The sequence below is a fragment of the Falco cherrug genome, chromosome 3, assembly GCF_023634085.1.
Source record: "Falco cherrug isolate bFalChe1 chromosome 3, bFalChe1.pri, whole genome shotgun sequence".
NCBI classification, from domain to species: domain Eukaryota; kingdom Metazoa; phylum Chordata; class Aves; order Falconiformes; family Falconidae; genus Falco; species Falco cherrug.
Genome location: NC_073699.1, coordinates 66,939,758 through 66,958,307, shown reverse-complemented (window position 1 = coordinate 66,958,307; position 18,550 = coordinate 66,939,758). Strand labels below are relative to the sequence as shown.

Sequence of the window (18,550 nt, the reverse complement as noted above, 5' to 3'; positions counted from 1 at the left end):
AGTGTTCCTATGATTGACGTAAATTTTCTTCTTTACTATAAACTGCAATTCGTGATTGCAAAGTAAGGAAAAAATACACAGAGGAGCATGCTTCCAGAAAGAATGAAATTTTGCTAGTTTTAAAGATAAAATTTAGAAAATAGTAAGATCAAATGAAAACTTTTTTAAAAGTTACAAATAGAGGACAACTCACCTTAATTATTTAATCAGTTCTAATTAGCCACATATTACTTAAAGGAAAATACCCAAGAGATTGACAGGGAAATATTTGGTTTATTACTAAAATACTCCTAAGTACTAAGAAAAAATTAAAACAGCTGGCAACTTAATAGAGCAGAAGCCTTTGAATGGATAAATCACAAAATCTACATATTAGGTTATGCAGGACTAAAGGAACCCAGCATTCTGTCTTTTCCTGACTTGTGTAAATTAGCATCAGCTTTAAACTTTAAGCTTTTTATATTTTTACTCAAACCTCTAAATTCTTTTAAAAAGAATCCACCGCCTATTAGTACAGAAAAGTAGTCTATTTACTTAGAACATTCTTGTGTTGCTGATAGCTTTGAGATTTCACTTGGGATGTAATAAACCCAGCTGTAGTCTAAATGTGATTTTTTTTTTTTTTTTAATTTTATTTTTGCTACCTATAAATGCAGAACACAGCCCATGCTTTAATTTGGAGTCAGTCATCCTTATCAATGAGGTTTTCTTGTTCTTCAAGTTAATAATTTACTGGTCTTCATCCCTTGATCTTTTCAGTCCTGGTTACACTGAACACTTCAATAAATGGTAAACCGAGAGCATACATTGGTAGTTTATTGCATATTAAAAGTTTGAAAACTTTATTAGGCAATTACTAGCTAGAGGACTAAAGCAAATAAAAGATGATACATGTGATATATGTAGAGGTGTAAAATCTGTGAGGTCCTATGTCTAGGTACTGATGAGATTTCTGTCTGAAGTACTGTCTTTCTTCAGATGCTGTTTTTATTACAAACTTTAAAATACGTTTTTCTTTCTGCTGTGGTCCAGCAACAGATCTTACTTTACTATATTTTTTTGTTTACAGTGCATACCATTTTCCGTTACATTGTATGTTGGTATTGGTATGATATTTTAGGGAAAATTGCTAGATGGACAAAATTATGTAGTGGTTAGTATATAAAGCACAGACAGCTCTTTGTCTTTCAACTGTCTTGTTATATGACTCTAAAAAATATTCTTTTGAAAGCACAGAGATTGTATTTGTGTTATTAGAAATACAGTGAAGCTCTCAAAGGCCTCATGAAAATAGGACAAACTACCATTTTTTTCTGATTGGAAGAGTACCTAAAGTTATCCCTGTGACAATGGTGGTTTTATTCTGAAGAATTTCATGATGTTTAATGTCTATCCTTCATCATTGTATTGATTGAAAGTGAGACTACACTAAAGGCATGTCAGTGAATTGTCTGCAATAGCAAGCCTGAATACTAGGAAAGGTCTGGAATGCCAGGGCTGTGAATCCAGGCTTTAGGAAAGTAGAATGTTAAGAAAAGAGTAAAAGGAGTGGACTTAGAAGCAAAAAAAATATATATTTTTTTAACATTTTAGAAAAAATAATCACTTCAGAGAGGGAGAATGCTGGATAGGAAAATAGCGGTAAATCATCCAAATGAAAATATAGACTATGTATAACATATTTATAGATAGGAATGCAACTTTTAATAGAGTCATTTTTTCATTGTGGTAATGAATGTGCATTTTTTTTTTTTTTTAGGTCTGTGAAAGAAAATCTTCACAGGATGCACTGAAAGAAGTTGCTACAAATGCACTGCTGTCTCTGTTAGCTGTCAGTAAAAATGCCCAGAAGTGTGCTTTGGAAGGTGAGCATTTCAAAATGTATGTTAAATAATTTATGAATCAAATGATTGCAGATGTTGTTTTTTAAATAATATTTTTTTTTTGTTAAAAAAAACCACCCTGATTTTCAGTGACATTTTTTTCCAGATTTTTACAGTGAAAGTTTATGAATAATTAGTTTTCGGCTACAGATCAAATACTCTTTTGTAGTCAGTCTAAAAATTTGTGGTGAAATCACAGCTCTGTGTGAGAGTGAGAAGAGACCTGTGAACTTTTACTGATAGTGGCATATTCATCTATTCACAACTGGAGATTTTGCACTGGCAGTATCTTCCATTTTTTGTTTTGCACTATGCTGATACAGGTTTGTAGGTGAAGGTATTCCCTGTGTTCTCAGTTCTGGCTGTACCTAGACGAGAAGAGACTTATTTCTCTCAGCTTTGTTCTTCCATGCCTCTTTGTTTCTTTTTTCCCATTTTACAGTTCAAGTAGGACCTTCTCCCCTTGCAGTGCAACATCTTTCATGCCTAAAGTTTTTACTTTACAGTAGTAAAACAAAAGTTTTAAACCTCTAATAAACGATATTTCTTTTTTTTGTGTGCCCACTGGAACACAGGGGAGACTTCTTTATTTGCATTTTTCATGTATCATGCATTTAATACCTGCTGATCAGCACAAGTGCTCTTTGTCTGGGTTGCTTTCTTGTTACTTGCATCTCTGTTGATTAGTTCAGTCCTTCAAGCCTACTGAAAGTCCTTTAAACCTACTTTAAAACTACACTGAAATAGGTAGCCTAGACATGTCTGCTCAATGTCTGATTCCAATAGCGTCAGAAAACTCCAAACTTTAAATCCTATGCTATATACCTAATTTCTGCTCTTTCCCAGTGTATTGGTGGTCTACTCAGCCCTTGCTTGAGTCAGGTCATTATTTTGATGACCCATTAGATCAGGGGCCCTCAAACAGGGGGCCGGCGTGTGGATGAAGTGGCAGGCAGTCATTTGCGGCTGCTTGGTTTCCCCCCCACAACCCCTGGTGGGGGCGGAGGGGGGGGCGGGTGGGGGTGTTCTGTAAATACCAGGGGCTGGATTGAGGACCCTGGGGGGCCGTATCCAGCCCACGGGCCGTAGTTTGAGGACCCCTGCACTAGATCATCTAAGACCCGATTTCCTGTGAAGGCACTACCAGTGTATGAAGTGCATCCATTATGTGCTAGAGCAGCTGTCACGTCACCCTTGCTATGATGCAACACGAATCTTAGAAAAGGAGAGGAGAAGTAGTTCTGGGCTTCAAATCAGTGTCCTGGAGATATCTGTAGCTCTCATATCACCCGTTCAGCTCTTAAGGGCTACTTTTCAAGATACAAATGCTAAGTCCTGCACCTGAAAAAGACCAACCCTTTACAGCAGTACAGGCTGACTGGGGAGCTGAAAAGGACGATGAGGTCTTGGTAGGCAGCAAACTGAATGTAACAGCATGCTGGGCTGTATCAACGGGAACACTGCCAGTAGACTGGGAGGGGAAGGATTATTTTTCTACTTAGAACTTGTTAGACCAAATCTAGAATAATGCATCCAGTTTTGGCCCAGTACAAGAAAGACATCAACAAAGTGGAGCAAATTCAATAGAGGGCCACCAAGGTGGTTGTGTCCACTTGTCCTTAGAGAAGAAGCTGAGGGAACTGATTGCGTTCAACCTGGAGAAAATAAGGTTTTGGGGGGACCTAATAGCAGCCTTCTTGTACATGGGAGATTTTGAAGGAGACAGAGCTGGGTATTTCACAGCAGTGCGTGGTGTAGGAGTATGCAAGAGAACAGACATAAATTGAAATGTGAGAGTCAGACTGGCTGTAAAGAACCGTTGCCCCTTTGAAGGCAGTCAAGCAGTGGCTAGACATACTGTGCAGTCTCTGTCTTTGAAGATTTTCAAGACCAAACTGGATAAGGTTGCAGGTAAGCTTTGCCTGATCTTATAGCTGACTTGACTTTGAGCAAGAGGTTGGACTTCATGACCTCTGGAGGCCATCTCTTCCAACCTGAATTATCCCATGAGCCTATGATCATAGAATAGAGACCTTTAAAGTTCATCCACCCCAACACCCCCTGCAGTGAGCAGGGACATCTTCAACTAGATCAGGTTTCTGAGAGCCCTGTCCAACTTGACCTTGAATGTTTCCAGGGATGAGGTATCTACCACCTCTCTGGGCAACCTGTGCCAGTGTCTTACCACTCTCATTGTAAGAAAATTTCTTCCTTAAACCTAGTCTGAATCTACCCTTTTTTAGTTTAAAACCATTACCCCTTATCCTATTGCAACAGGCCCTGCTAAAAAGTTGGTCCCCATCTTTCTTATAAGCCCCCTTTAAGTATTGTAAAGCTGTAATAAGGCCTGCCTGGAGCCTTCTCTTCTCCAGGCTGAAGAACCCCAACTGTCTCAGACCTTTTTTGTAGGAAAGGTGTTCCATCCCTCTCATAATTTCTGTGGCCCTCCTCTGAATTCACTCCAATAGGTCCATGTCTTTCTGAGGGCTCCAGAGCTGGGTGCAGTACTCCAGGTGGGGTGTCACCAGGGCAGAGCAGAGGGGGAGAATCACCTCTCTTTACCTGCTGGCCACACTACTTTTGGTGCACGCCAGGATCTGGCTGGCTTTCTGGGCTGCAAGTGCACATTGTCAGCTTATGTCCACCTTTTCATCCACCAATAACCCCAAGTCCTACTCCTCAGGGCTGCTCTCAATCCCTTCCACTTCCAGCCTGTATTGATGCTACCGCAACCCTGGTGCAAGACCTTGCACTTGGCCTTGTTGAACCTCATGAGGTTCACATGGGCCCACTTCTTGAGCTTGTCCTGATCCTTCTGGATGGCATCCTGTCCCTTGGGGATGTCAACTGTACCACTCAGCTTGGTGTCATCTGCAAACTTGCTGAAGGTGCACTCAGTCCCACTATGTCATTGGTGAAGATAGTAAACAGTATTGATGCCAATACAGGTCCCTGAGAGACACCACTTGTCACCAGTCTCCATCTGAACATTGAACCATTGACCATTACTCTCTGGATGTGACCATCCAACCAATTCCTCACCCACTGAACAGTCCACCCATCAAATCTGTATCTCTCAGATTTAGAGAAAGATGTTTTGGGGGCCTGTGTCAAAGGCCTTACAGAAGTCCAAATAAATCACATCTATAGCTCTTCCCTTGTCCACTGATATAGTCACTCCCTGATCTTTCATGCATTAAAGACTCTATATCCTGAGAAAGAGCCTAACTCAACATTTTGCATTTTGAGTCACCTGAACATTTACTCTATTTTGTCTTACCTCAGATGCAGCAAATTGCTGCTGTTAGTGAAGAGCTGGGTAACCTGAAGGCATGCCCTTGAAGCTTCAGTCTTCTAGGCAGCATAACTGAAGATATCCTGAAGAGTTATGAATTGCTATCCTCTTTTTCCCAAATCATCTTCCCCTCTCCATCTTATCAGTCCTTCCTTTGGGCATTCCTTTCACAGGACTCTGTTGCAAGAGGACTCAAATGTATTCTTATTTCTTGAGATCATTCAACTAGACACATTCCCATCCTGGAGACTGTCGGTTACTTCCTGATATCAAGAAGATAAAAATATATTATGAACTCACAGAATTTGACTTCTGAATCCTTAAATCTCAGTTCAGGAGGGTAGATGTAATCAAGATTATGGCAAGAAAGATATTTTATGTTTCATAAAATATTTTGATTGTGAATGAATGCCTAAATTTTAATATTTTTTGTCTTTCAGTTGATCTTATAGACAGCTGTATAGAAAACATGAAGCACGTTCATGCACAGCTGAATTTGGATTCCCTAAAGCCTGGGAAAGCACAGAAAAAAAAGGTAACTATAAAAAACAGTAAGACTGATATGATAAGGCACTTCCCAGCTCTTTTTTGGTTGGTTGGTTTTGTTTTTGTTGAGGTGGGTCCTATTGGTATTGGTCAGGGGTGAGACAGTAAACGACTTGTAGTGGATCTGGATACTGGGGCGTCTTTGAGGTTCAGTTATTTTAGAGCTTTTACCAACGTGATTCTCTCACATACTCACTCTCTGACCCTTTTCTCTGCTTCCTTTTCCAACATGGAGACAACTGCTGGTGCAAGAAGATCAGGCAGAAAATCATATCAGTTTGTGCTTTGCAGCTGCTCAGTTACCAGTCTTGGGTGTTACTAGCCAAAGCCTGCAGATGTGTGACATTTGTCTCCATGCATCTTTCTGGTCTCCAGGATCTTCTTCCACTTGCAGGATTGTTCCAGCAGCCGGGATCTTCACGTTCTTTTTAGGCCTGTTTCTTTCCTTCAGAAACCCATTTCTTTTCAGGATTCCTTTTCACCACTGGCTTTTCTTTACAGAACTCTAAGATACTGTTTACCTAATCTAAGTAATTTATGTACAAATTACAACACATGAGCAGCGTCTGAATTTGTGGTTCCGTCTCATGTCTTTTCATTAATTGGAGGATTCACGACTTCCCACTTTTAGTCCAGGTTATCAGAATTAGCAACTAGCCCATTCTGGTTGAAGACAGCAACTAGCGGACTTCTGAGAGCTCAAAAGTTTCGTTTCAAACATTCACGCGCATACATGTTCATCCATTTGTCACCTGTCAGTGCTCACAAGTTCTGATACTTATTTAGCCTACAACAGTATCTAAGAGTACTATATTATTTTCAAACATAGTTGGACTTTCAACCTTGACTTCATGGTCCTATCCGATCAGTCTAATTTTTCCCATCTTGTTTCCACTATAATAATTTTTCTGTTTCTCAGATTTTCTTTCTCAGTGTCGTTCAGCCAGTGCTAGCCACTTTGTTTTTATTTAGTCCTGTACTAGTCAATCTCCCTCCCACTTCAAAACCAATTCCAGTTTGCTTGCACATATGTCATTATTTTGTATTCTTTACTGTCTCACGTGATCTGGCTTCCATTTCTGATTCATCTTCTGTCCTCCTGTGTACTTGGTCTGGACATCTTGTTTTTTTGTCATCAGACTCAATTGTCCCTGGCTTTAATTTCTTGTCAGTGTGGTGTTTTGGTTTTGTTCTTTTTTTTACTTTTTTCCTTACCATAACTAGACATAGATTAATTCTCACCATCATACAACAGTTTAATAAGAGTTTTTGTTGCATTCTGCTTGTTTTCTACCACTTTAACCTAAAGAATTATTAAAATACTGAAAATAATATTTGCTGTCAAGTTTTATACCTTGTCTGCTCCCGCGTAAAGCAGAAATTGCAGAAAACATCTTTCTGCAGGATACTTCTGCATTGTTTGAGTTCTTTGAGGCTTTGGCACAGACATTAGCCTTGATTTGTGAGAGTATGGAACTGTGTTTTATAGCAGTGGGTGCTTAAAAGAATTTGAGGTTGACCCCAACGTTTGAAGGCTACGATATTTTTTTTTGATCTCCTAAACACATTTATTATCCCTTCTTCAAGGGGTAGAGGGTGAAAGGTGTCCTGCCCTGGGTATGTCCAGTAAGGTTCAAGTCAGCTTGGTCTTTATTTCTTGGGTTGAGAAGGGGGAAGCTCTGGGGGACATTTGCTCCTCTGCTAACTGTAGAGGGAATTTAAAACTTGAAAAAAATTGAAGGAGCCTCTGAGAAAGTTCAGGAAGACTTGTTTATGTTTAATTAAGAGTACTTTGAAAGAGAATTGCAAAAGAATTTTTGGCAGATTTCCTTGTTGAGCTGCGATGGTAGTTGCTACATCATATGTAAGCAGGCTGTTCATTCTATGTGGTTCATAACTAGCTACCGGCAATCTAGTTTCATGTGAGAGAAACTGAGACATTGCTTTCATAGTTAGATTTAGCTGATGGTTCACAAAACTGCCCCTCATCCCACTTCCGAGGCACAGCTGTCAAGGTGAAGTTGTTGGAGCTTCTTTTCTTTTTCTCTTTCTTTTAACTGCTGGGAAATAAGTGTTTGACTTGGCTTCATTCTCAGGGCAACTGAAATATTTTGCCTGATATTTCTTTTTTTTCACAATAATTACTGTGATGCTAACAAAGGGCATGAAGAGTATTTACAGGTTACCAAGCTTTCAAAAACTCCCCTCAAAATAAGATCTTAGTAAAAATCAAGATATGCTAAAACAAATAAATACATACGAACAGTGCCATCAGCACACTCTATAACTTTTTCGACCTCCTAGAAGTTAACATATTAAATATAAGTTGTAGCTTGTGGCATTTTATAGGATTTGGTGCTATTTGTATTAAGCAAATTAATACATATGTAAGTTCTTGAAGGAACATCTTAGAGTTGGCACTTTATTTAGCTAAAAAAGAGGCAAGCAAGTCATAAACCATATTTGTAATGATGGCTTGTATGTTTCTTTTAATCTACCGCACCTGACTTTCATTAACTTTTTTTAGATAGACTTTTACTTCATCTCTAAATGTCATCAACTGTACGTGATATGTTACATAAGTGAGCATTTTTGCTTCCCCTTGTCTGAGATTTAAGCGTGAATCCTATTTTATATTTTAGTTCCTTTATGCTTGATAAAACAGGAATAGTCTGCTGTGGTGAACAAGCTTATTGGAATCTGATCATCTTTCAAAAGTGGTTTAGTATGTCAGCCTTATAGAAGTTAGGTCAGCCATCATTAGCCTTTTAGTGTCACAGCACTATCATGAAGATGGATCTTTTGTTTACTTGTATACTTGAATCTTAGTATAGTGCCTCACTGTCCAAAGGTCTGTATTTATCTTTGTAATATTTGTATCAGATTGGAGACTATTTTATTATTAAGGACGGGGAGCTAAGACACTAGGAATACAAGGATGGATTGGTCTGACCAAATGTAGAGATCTGCAAGACAAAAGCTAGTTTATCCTTGTTTTTATCAAAGGAATAAAAACAAGTGCCTCTAGGGAGTCATTTGTTTGACTTGTTTTTAGAAGTTTGCTGTAGGATGGAAGGAGCAAATAGTGTTCTCACCCACTCTTCATTAGTTGTAAGAGAAATGGAGCTCTACATTACAGATCTCTGTATTTGGCCAGATCAGTGCCCCTAGAAATGGCATCTGTGGGGTTATGAGGGGTGAGGATGACTCCAAGTAACTTCTTTTAAGTGTCTTTAGTATACATGGTTGAATCTAGCTGAGATGAATCCTAGCTGAAATCAGAAAGAAACTCTGCTGAAGAGATGTGACCCAAATGTTGATGCCTTAGATTTGCACCTCTCCTTTGAAATCTCTTTCTTCCTTGTACAGAATTAATTCTGGTCTTATGTTGATGGTCTTCAAATATTTTTCTCTGGATAGGAGGATAACCTTATCAAGCAGTTAAGGTGTTCTATGCAGCTCCTCAGAAACTGCCTCCTTCAAAATGAAGAATGCAAAGTAAGTATTCTTATACTGAAATAATATGAACGCATTCAGTTAGTGAATGAAGATTGTGGGTTTTTTCTACTTTGAAATTATTTTCAAGCTTGCTAAATTTTAAGTTTGATATTAATGGCAAGAAATACTTCAAATCTCATTATTATTCCCACCTCCTAAGAATATTTCAGACATGCATTAGGAACTCGGTGTTCTTATTGAAACATCATCTCCCAAAGGTCTCAGATGACTGTCATACTTTATACCCACTTCTCCTTTGCTTAAATCAATAATTCCAGTTTTCAAAGCATATAATGTAAAAAATGGATGTAGAGAAAAGTGTAGGGCCACAAGAAAGACACGTAAGAGGTGAAGTTCATATCTTGGGAAGTAGTTTATTCTGCTCTCTTTTTTTTTCTTTTCTTTTTTTGAAAGACAAAAAAAACCAAAAAACCCACCAACAAAAAAAGACCCAAATCCCTAAATAGTAATTTGCCATTTACTTTTCTTTGTCTAAGTTAAATTACGCTAATCCTGCAAGGCACAATTTTGTTTCCATCTTGATTTTTTTTGCACAATTTTTCTTTCTCAGGGTTTTGTTTCAAATTTATTCTTTTCATTTCACATTCAAAAGCACAGAAAAAAAGAAAAGAATTTTTTTTTCTACCTCAGTTCTTCTGCCTACCTGTTTTTTGCATTGGGAAAATACTACATTACTTTTTTCATTTTTCCCCCCTGTATTCTTTCTTTCTGATCACGACTTTTCCTTTTTTGTATTGCTATCTTTCACATATTTATTTCCATTTTCTCTTTCAGAGTTTAATTTATCTTGGCATTTTGATACAACTTGTGCAAATGCATTGGTGGAACCACTAGATTTACAGACCTACCAGAAGATACCCCTATTGAGGGCATGTTTTAGCATCATTTTTGTGTACAAAACACCATGTAAATTATGGGCTATCTGGTTATCTGTAAGGTCCCTATAACTTGGTTGTGTCATAATCTCAGATAGGTTTATTGTGGTATATTTTTCTTATTTTGATCAGGGGTCTGCAGAGTCAGTTGCTTGGAGGAGAAAGGAGGTTGTTATTGATAACAAGGTTTTTTTATCATTTGCTCTGTAGAACTGCACCTTTCTATTTCCATGCTTTTTGAGTTCCAGTAAGTAGTTTAGTTGGAGTAGAATAAAACCTTAGAATAGGGAGCTCTTGAACAATCACAATTGAAATGAATAAATCTTTAATTTTTTTGCATGTGTCTCAGTAATTAAAACTTGTGCTGGTTTTGACTGGAATAGTGTTAAATTCATTAGTGTTCAAATAAGGGTGTCAGTTCTTTCCATACAATCTTTTAAAGCAAAGTAATGGGACACAATAAGATTAAGGCATGCTTTTCTTACTCTATTTATACTTCATTTTGAAAGTACTTCATAGTATAGTACTTCAAATTCTTTGTCGTGTTCTTGCAGGTGGCAGCACTCAAAGCTCATCTTGTTCCTGTTCTTCATTCATTGTGGCCATGGTTTTTGATAGATGACTCCTCAATGCAAATAGCTCTGCATTTGCTTTGTGTCTACACTGCAAACTATCCTGCAGGTATGAGAGTCACTCTGTGATGTAATACATCAAAATATTTGACCAGAATTATTAATGCAGAAAAGCATAATAAAGGGAAAAGAATGTTTATTACTACCATAACAAGAAAGTGTCAAAGCACTGGTCCATCAAAGCTATCAAGAGTTTTGATTTTAACATATTTAAGAAGACTTTTGTTCAGATCCTATTTCAGTCTGTTGGATTTAGCAAGAGTACAGTTGTATTAAAGGATTAAATAACATTTAATTCAAATTGTTATGTTTGAAGGTTACATGAAAGTCCTACCAAACTCAGTAGTATACTGTAGAAATACTACTCTAGGAATTCTCTCACAGAGAACAGTGTATCAGTACTTTATGTAGTTTGTACTTCAGCCCTTATTGAGAACATTCTGATTCTGAAATATTCAAGAATCTTAATTTAATTCTTGATTAAATTTCTTTCATTTATTTATGCATTGAGCTCAGCAGCTTGTATTTGTGTATTTTTCGTAAGAATTGTCTTCTTCATTTGAGGAAACCTTTTGTTTCCATTAATAAGTAATTATCCCCACTACTAGAAGCCTGTTCTTTTTGTCTTATTCCATATCCTGGTTATTGACTCATGTAATGACTTGCTGATGGCTTGAAGAGACAGATAAGTATCTGTTGATTTCTCCCTGTCAAGATACCATGAAAGAGTTAGCCTGGTTAAAATATATTAACTGAACAGTCTCTGAGCTTTTTTTAACCCTATTTTTAAGTTAATGTCTCCAGACCTTAAATGACCTTGCAATGCTTTTTTTCATAAACATTTTTTAATATGGGATGGAGAAAGTTCAAATATGTATTAGTCAACCACAGGATATAAAATTTAAATGTCATGTCCTGTGATGTAGTGGAAATCCAGCTGAAGTTCTGATGGACTTTCTTGTTTCATAACTCTGAGTGACTCTAGGCTGCGGTTTTATTTTTCTTGCTAATTAAGGGCAAGTAGTTTTATACTGATGATGTTTTTTCTTTCTGTTCAGAATAGTTGGCTTATGAGGTGACACAAACTTACCTACTCTGAACTGGTTAACTACTTCCCCTTAGTGTAGTCAAAGAAATGCATGTAGATGTTTTTAACTGTTATGAACAGTCTCATTTTTATTTACTTTTGCCATGTAAGAAGTTAACTGTTGTTGCAGATGGCAAATGCCACTACATAAAAAGGTATATAAGCATATTTGTGCACAATCATCATGTTGGGGACTTCGTTGTTCCCTGCCACTGGAGCACAAGGATGTCCTGAGGTTATGCAGGGAGAAAACTAGAACTTGATCAGGCTACTGCCATAAAGACAATAAAAATGTTGCTATCATCACATTAGCAACAAAAGAAGGGCTAAGGAGAATCTCCATCCTCTATTGGATGTGGGGAAAACATAGTGACAAAGTATGAGGAAGAAGCTGAGGTACTTAATGCCGCCTTAGCCTCAGTCTTTAATAGGAAGACCAGTTCTCCAGGTACCCAGCCCCTGAGCTGGAAGATCGGGACTTGATGCTGGTGAGATTGCATCTCAAATACTGTGTTCAGTTTTGAGCCCCTCACTTCAAGAGGGACATTGAGGTGCTGGAGCGTGTCCAGAGGAGGGCAGTGAAGCCTGTGAACAGTCTAGAGTACGAGTGTTATGAGGAGCAGCTGAGGGAACTGGGGTTGTTTAGCCTGGAGAAGAGGAGACTCAGGAGGGATCTTATCTCTCTATACAACTACCTGAAAGGAGATTGTAACAAGGTGGGTGTCAGTCGGTTTTCCCAAGTAACTAGTGATAGGACAAGAAGAAATGGCTTCAAGTTGTGCCAGGAGAGGTTTAGATTAGATATTAAGAAAAATTTCTTCACTGAAAGGGCGGTCAAGCATTGGAACAGGCTGCCCAGGGAAGTGGTTGAATCGCCATCCCTGGAGGTATTTAAAAGATGTTGTATAGACGTGGCACTTGGTGGCATGGTTTGGTGTGGACTTGACAGTGCTAGATTAGCAGTTGGACTTGATCTTACAGGTCTTTTCCAACCTAAACGATTTATGATTCTGTGATTCTATTAATCTGAGCTTGTAGCTCTGTAGCATAGGATTTTGCCTGCTACTGTGGTAGAAGGTTAATGACAGATGCAGACAGCACTTTTATTTCTCAGAAAGATGTTTTAAGAAACTTATTAAACCTAGAGAGGTGTAGAGAGGTGTAGAGAGGTGTAGAGAGGTGTAGAGAGGTGTAGAGAGGTGTAGAGAGGTGTAGAGAGGTGTAGAGAGGTGTAGAGAGGTGTAGAGAGGTGTAGAGAGGTGTAGAGAGGTGTAGAGAGGTGTAGAGAGGTGTAGAGAGGTGTAGAGAGGTGTAGAGAGGTGTAGAGAGGTGTAGAGAGGTGTAGAGAGGTGTAGAGAGAGAGGTCTTTTTCTGAGATTCAGAGGGTTCATTCAGATTCTGATGCCAAATAATTGTATAATGCTGTAGATAGGGTTCTGTTTTTCAAGGAGGCTTTCTGACACAGAGCAATGGCTTCTCTTTAACAGAATTGCCTCCTGGATTCTAGAACAGTAGACGCCTATTCCAGTAAACTGCCACTTTCAGGCCTGTTTCTATTCAAAGTATGTCCCATTGACTTCACTGTGGTTCAAAGAAAAAAAAGCCCAATCTTTTCAAAAGTCCCGTTTCAGTCTTTGAGCTGTTAGGACAAATGTACATATACATAAAAAAAATAAAATCAATAGGAAGAGCAGTCTATGATAAATGTTTTATTTCTTCAAGGTTGTGCTTCACTTTGTTGGGCCAGTGGTGGACAATTATCACTTCCATCTGCACGAAGTGCATCTGGCAATTCATTAATGCATAGCATCTTGAAATTGGCTTCCCAAGTGTCAAATGATAACAGCCCAGTTCAGCAGGTGGTCTTTTGTCTTCTTTCTAACCTTGCTCTGTCTCATGACTGTAGGGGCATTATTCAAAAGGTAAGTAAATAATATTCTTGATTTTAGGAATGTGATGGATGCTTTTTCCTTTTTAATAACCCTTCATATTTCAATATGGAGTGTCCTGTGATCACATAGAGATGCTTCTGTGCGAATCAAAACCATTGTGTCTTCTTAGTTAGTTCTGTTATTGTTCCCAAATTGCAGTGTGTAATTTGGTCATATTCATGTTCTGGACAGAAACAGCATATGGAATGGCACAATTTTTGCTAGAGCTTGTATAACTTCTCAGTTTCAGTGGGGTGTAAAATTTTTAATACCTATGTATGTTGATAACAATCACTAGTGGATCATGAAAGTAAGCATACAGTAGAACAAACTGCATGTGAGTAAACAAGAAATTAAATGTTGTATAAATCTTTAGGTATACTGTGTGAAACATAACCTTTATTAAAGTTATAGTTTTAGAGAAGGTGTCCTTTATGTGAGTAACTGGCTGTTAGATACAAATATATCCTTATTATATGAATGTAAGTACTGTCTTTTCCCTTCTTAATTTATATATTGAATGGTCCTTGCTCTATTTTATCAAACGTTCTTTGAAAAAATCTTTTTTAAATTTAACTTTGATCATTTAAATAAATTCAACACCTTGAAACAAGAAGTCAAACCATGTAGAAAATCAGCTACAGCGATGACATGATAAAACTAGCTAACAAATCATAAATTTAAAAGTGTGTTTGTTTTTAGCATCTTTTATAGTAGTTTATTAATTACAACAATTTGTTTCAATTTGCATTAACAATATTTTATGCTTGAACCTAATTAGCTGTTAGAAAAGGCAGGGGGAGATACAAAACTTTAGTGGTGCTAATTCTGTAAAATCTGGTCATAAGAGTTACAAAATTGCTGATAATCAATCTTTTTGATAGAAAATAAGACTTTGAGATCTTTCCTATGGCTGTTCTGTTCTGAGAATTGTTTTGGCTTTTGCTGTCTTCAGAGTTTCACTTTAATGTGATAGTCTTCATTCTTTCTCCTGAGCTCTTTCTTAAGTGTAAGCAATGCTGAATTATTAATTCCATCTGTGAAAATTAAATTACCAATATTATACTAATGTGAAGAAAACCACAACAGAGTTTGTATGCTGGATCTTTTGCTTTTGTCCAGATGCCTGTATGACTTGTCGAAGGTTGGTGAGGTTGGGAATATTTAGTCAAGGACTTTTTTCATCATAGGAATGTTATGTTAGAACATAACATATGGGAGATATACCCCTTGCAACTGGGGAATAGATTTTCACCTGCTCAGAATATCCTTAAAGTGGAGGCAAACCCTGAGACTGGGAAGCAGTGGTGTATGCCGTAACAACACACAGATCTTTTTCTTCAAAGCTTACAAAAATAGAGGGCGTCACTATTGCTGTCAGTGAAGGGGGTGGTGGTGGTACAATTTAGATCATTGTGAGTCCCTTCCAACTTGCAGTGTTCTATGATTCTATGATACCTTTAACATTTGCTAATAACACAAGCCATAACAAATAAGGAATCAATAATACACTAGTAAGTAGTGCATTGATTCATTTAAACTGTTTCTAGCTTTTTTTGGGGCAGAAACACTAAATGCAAAGCAAAAAGCTTATGAAGTCATGGGAATTGGCCTTTAAAGAAATATATTGTGTTGAGTCAACTTTTATGTATCTACACAGCATAAGTTATTACAGAAGAAAATGTATTTACCATATTAATGTTTTAACCAAGATGGGGATTCTTTTTCATATGTAATTCTTTCAAAAAATCCTTGACTAACAATGGGTTCCCTGAAATACGTAAATTAAACATTTAGTGCTAGTTTTTGATCAAGTATGCAGATTGGAAAGTCAAACAGCAGTGAACAAACCATGGAATACTATAAATTCTAATATCCATTTTCTCCCTTCTGACAGAGTAACTTCCTGCAGAACTTTTTGTCTCTCTCATTACCAAAAGGAAGTCATAAAAATTCTGGTAATGCGTCTACTCTTTGGCTAAAGCTGCTACTGAACGTATCTTTTGGAGAAGATGGACAGCAGATGATCATGAAGATAAATGGCTTTTTAGATCAGATCGTGGAAATGTGTAAATACAAACACAAGAGCAGCCAACATCTAGCACTTCTTATTCTACATAACATATGTTTTAGTCCAACTAATAAACCAAAGGTATTAGCTAATGGTAAGTATCTAAAGGGTATACAAGCTATTGTAGTCTGAGAATATGGTGTCTTCTAGAATATTTTCATTACAGTTTGGGTTACTGACCAAGAACTCAATATTGTTATTTAGAAAAACAATTTTATAAAAAATTATTTTCATAGAAGTAATTACCGAACACATATTTTGGCAGAAAAGAAATGAAAATAATATATAGCAAAAGGAAAAGCAAATAGTTTTTGAAAAAATCAAAATTTATTGTGAGTCTGATCATTTGAATATAGTAACACATTGTGAATGAAAGGATTTTTGCAGTTTCTCCAACAGATAGTATTTCTTCTGGTGGGAGTGTGTGGTGGTGTTGAAGGATTCTTTGAGTCAGTCACTTTGAAATAACTGAAGTTCCTATCTTTCAGTTGAACAAAACCTTATCTCCTGCAAGTCATGGGTATTAAGACAAAGAATTTTGTCTTTTCATGTGTGGAAAATGTTCATGATAATGATAGAGTTATAATCATGGCACGTATATTTGATGTAACAACATGCACAGAACCTTTTTCTCAGTTCTTTGTAAAAGGCATGTTTCTTTCCCCCATTTTATTGCAGAGAGCATGCTCCTGTCTCTTGTAAGTTCTCAGCAGGTTTTCCAGTGACCATACTTTTATTTTTTTCCTGCTGATTTGCTGCCTTAATTAAGCGTACGTTATTCAGTTACATAATCTGTGAATTTTTATTATGAAGTGAACAAGCAAACTTGAAGAGTCTGGCTTCAGAGCAAGGCTAGGAAATGAAGGCATCTACAGTAAGGTGGCAAATATTTCTCATTGGTTACAAATCATCTACTAAGGAAAATAGAAGCGTCTTAATTTCCATCCTGATGTGGCTTTTAATTGTGGCTGTTGGGAGTTATAAAACAGTTTCATGCCTTACTCAGTCCCTATGCATAGCTGATGACTGTATGTAACATTCATGTTTTATTACTGAGGGCTTAATTTTTTAGCACTGCTTGGTTTTGTTTTGCTATATACTTTCTAACACTTCTTTCGATGTAGTCTACTGATCTCATGAGCATATTTCAATTTAAGAAATCTGATTATAAAGTTTCTGTAATTCCTCTGCCGTACCGATACTTGTCATGGAAATAAGTGTACTCCAAGCATCAAAATACTGAGACGTGCAAATATATTTGTGTGATTTTGATGACTTTTTCTAGCTGCATTTTTTATTTTATTTTTCTCATTAGATAAAGCCATTGCAGTACTGTCTGCCTGTTTGGAAAGTGACTGTCATGCTGTTCAGAGAATAGGAGCAGCTTCACTTTGGGCTTTGCTTCACAACTATCAGAAGGTTAGTAGTTGAGAAATACTTGAAAAGCCTGTAATGTTACTTCTATGCTGTAAACAATACAGTAACCTTTCAGTAAATAAAAATAAAGTTTACAGTAGCAGTTTTGTTTTATTATTCTAATTGTATAACTGCACAGGCTAAGAGGTTAAACAACAGGGTAAGGAAGCAGCTTGTCTTCTGTGATTTGTGACTACTTATATAAATGCAGTCTGTATGATAATATAGTCATATGCTAATTCTAAAACTCCCGCATTTCATGTTCTGCCAAATTATTGTAATTTTCTAAACGTTGCTCTTAGAGTGAACATGTGACAGAGAAAATCAAGTTGTCATATTTTGTTTGTTTGTGTGTGCTACAGGCAAAAGTGACTTTGAAGAATCCATCAATAAGAAGAAGAATAGATGAGGCTTATTCGTTAGCGAAGAAGAGTAAGTCCTGCTTCCAAGTAATGTCAATTCTGTATTTTGCCATCAAGTAGATCATTAATACATTTCTATTTATATCATCACAATGTTTTTTTGTTGTGATACAAGTTTTTGTAAGGATACTTTTGTCTCTAAAATCATGAGTAACAATACGGTTTATGGTTAGGCATGTTAAAAATACAGATATAGAAAAATGCCTCTTGGTTAACAAACTATAAGTAAAACCTGAGGTAATTGCTAAGGTTACTCTGTAAGAATAGGTCTGATCGTGCCTGCTCCAAGATGCTTTCTTTGCACAGTACACTTCTGCATTGATTCTTAAATTTAATGACAAGAAAAATGGTTCATTTAGCATTGACTTGGCTTAATACTGCTCAGCCTCACTGTGTTCAGCCACATAAGGAAGGGATCAGAAGAAATCATTGTGCCAGTCTTAAAATACTGTACCATGAGTTAACTGACTTTCTGAAAGCTTGAGTTTTTTGTTCAAGTAACTGAACATAACTGTCATTTGAATAGCTTTATACAAAGGTTGCTATCTTCAGCTCAAGAGCATTAGTTTTGAAAGATGTTCAAATACTGGTCTGTAGCTGGAGCTTCAGTAGCTAATAATAGGTTTATTGGTTATTAGTGACATCAAGACTCTGATCTTGCAAAAACATCCAAATGTCTTATTTTAAGCTAATGAGTTTTCCTACTAATTCTAATTGCTCTGTAGATGTACTCAAATAGGTTTATCAACTGGGGGGGCTTATACCAGGTTCCCATGGTATGTTGCACAATCAGAAGTGCCACAAAATTTCTGCCTGTGCTGAACATTTATAGTATCCTAATAAGGAGATGTATTGTTGCTAGAACATCTCATG

The 18,550-nt window shown here is 37.1% G+C and overlaps 1 protein-coding gene across 5 annotated transcripts in view; it reads left to right on the top strand.

Moving 5' to 3' along the window:
* RTTN (rotatin) overlaps positions 1-18,550 on the top strand; it is an 89,591-nt gene that overhangs the window by 69,709 nt on the left and 1,332 nt on the right. For all 5 annotated transcript variants that reach the window (XM_055705247.1, XM_055705246.1, XM_055705248.1 and 2 more), the window contains 8 exons: positions 1,760-1,865; positions 5,619-5,713; positions 9,145-9,222; positions 10,673-10,799; positions 13,560-13,759; positions 15,666-15,933; positions 17,155-17,258; positions 17,618-17,687. In XM_055705247.1, the coding sequence (XP_055561222.1) occupies positions 1,760-1,865; positions 5,619-5,713; positions 9,145-9,222; positions 10,673-10,799; positions 13,560-13,759; positions 15,666-15,933; positions 17,155-17,258; positions 17,618-17,687 (1,048 nt within the window). The remainder of the gene's footprint in view (positions 1-1,759; positions 1,866-5,618; positions 5,714-9,144; positions 9,223-10,672; positions 10,800-13,559; positions 13,760-15,665; positions 15,934-17,154; positions 17,259-17,617; positions 17,688-18,550) is intronic.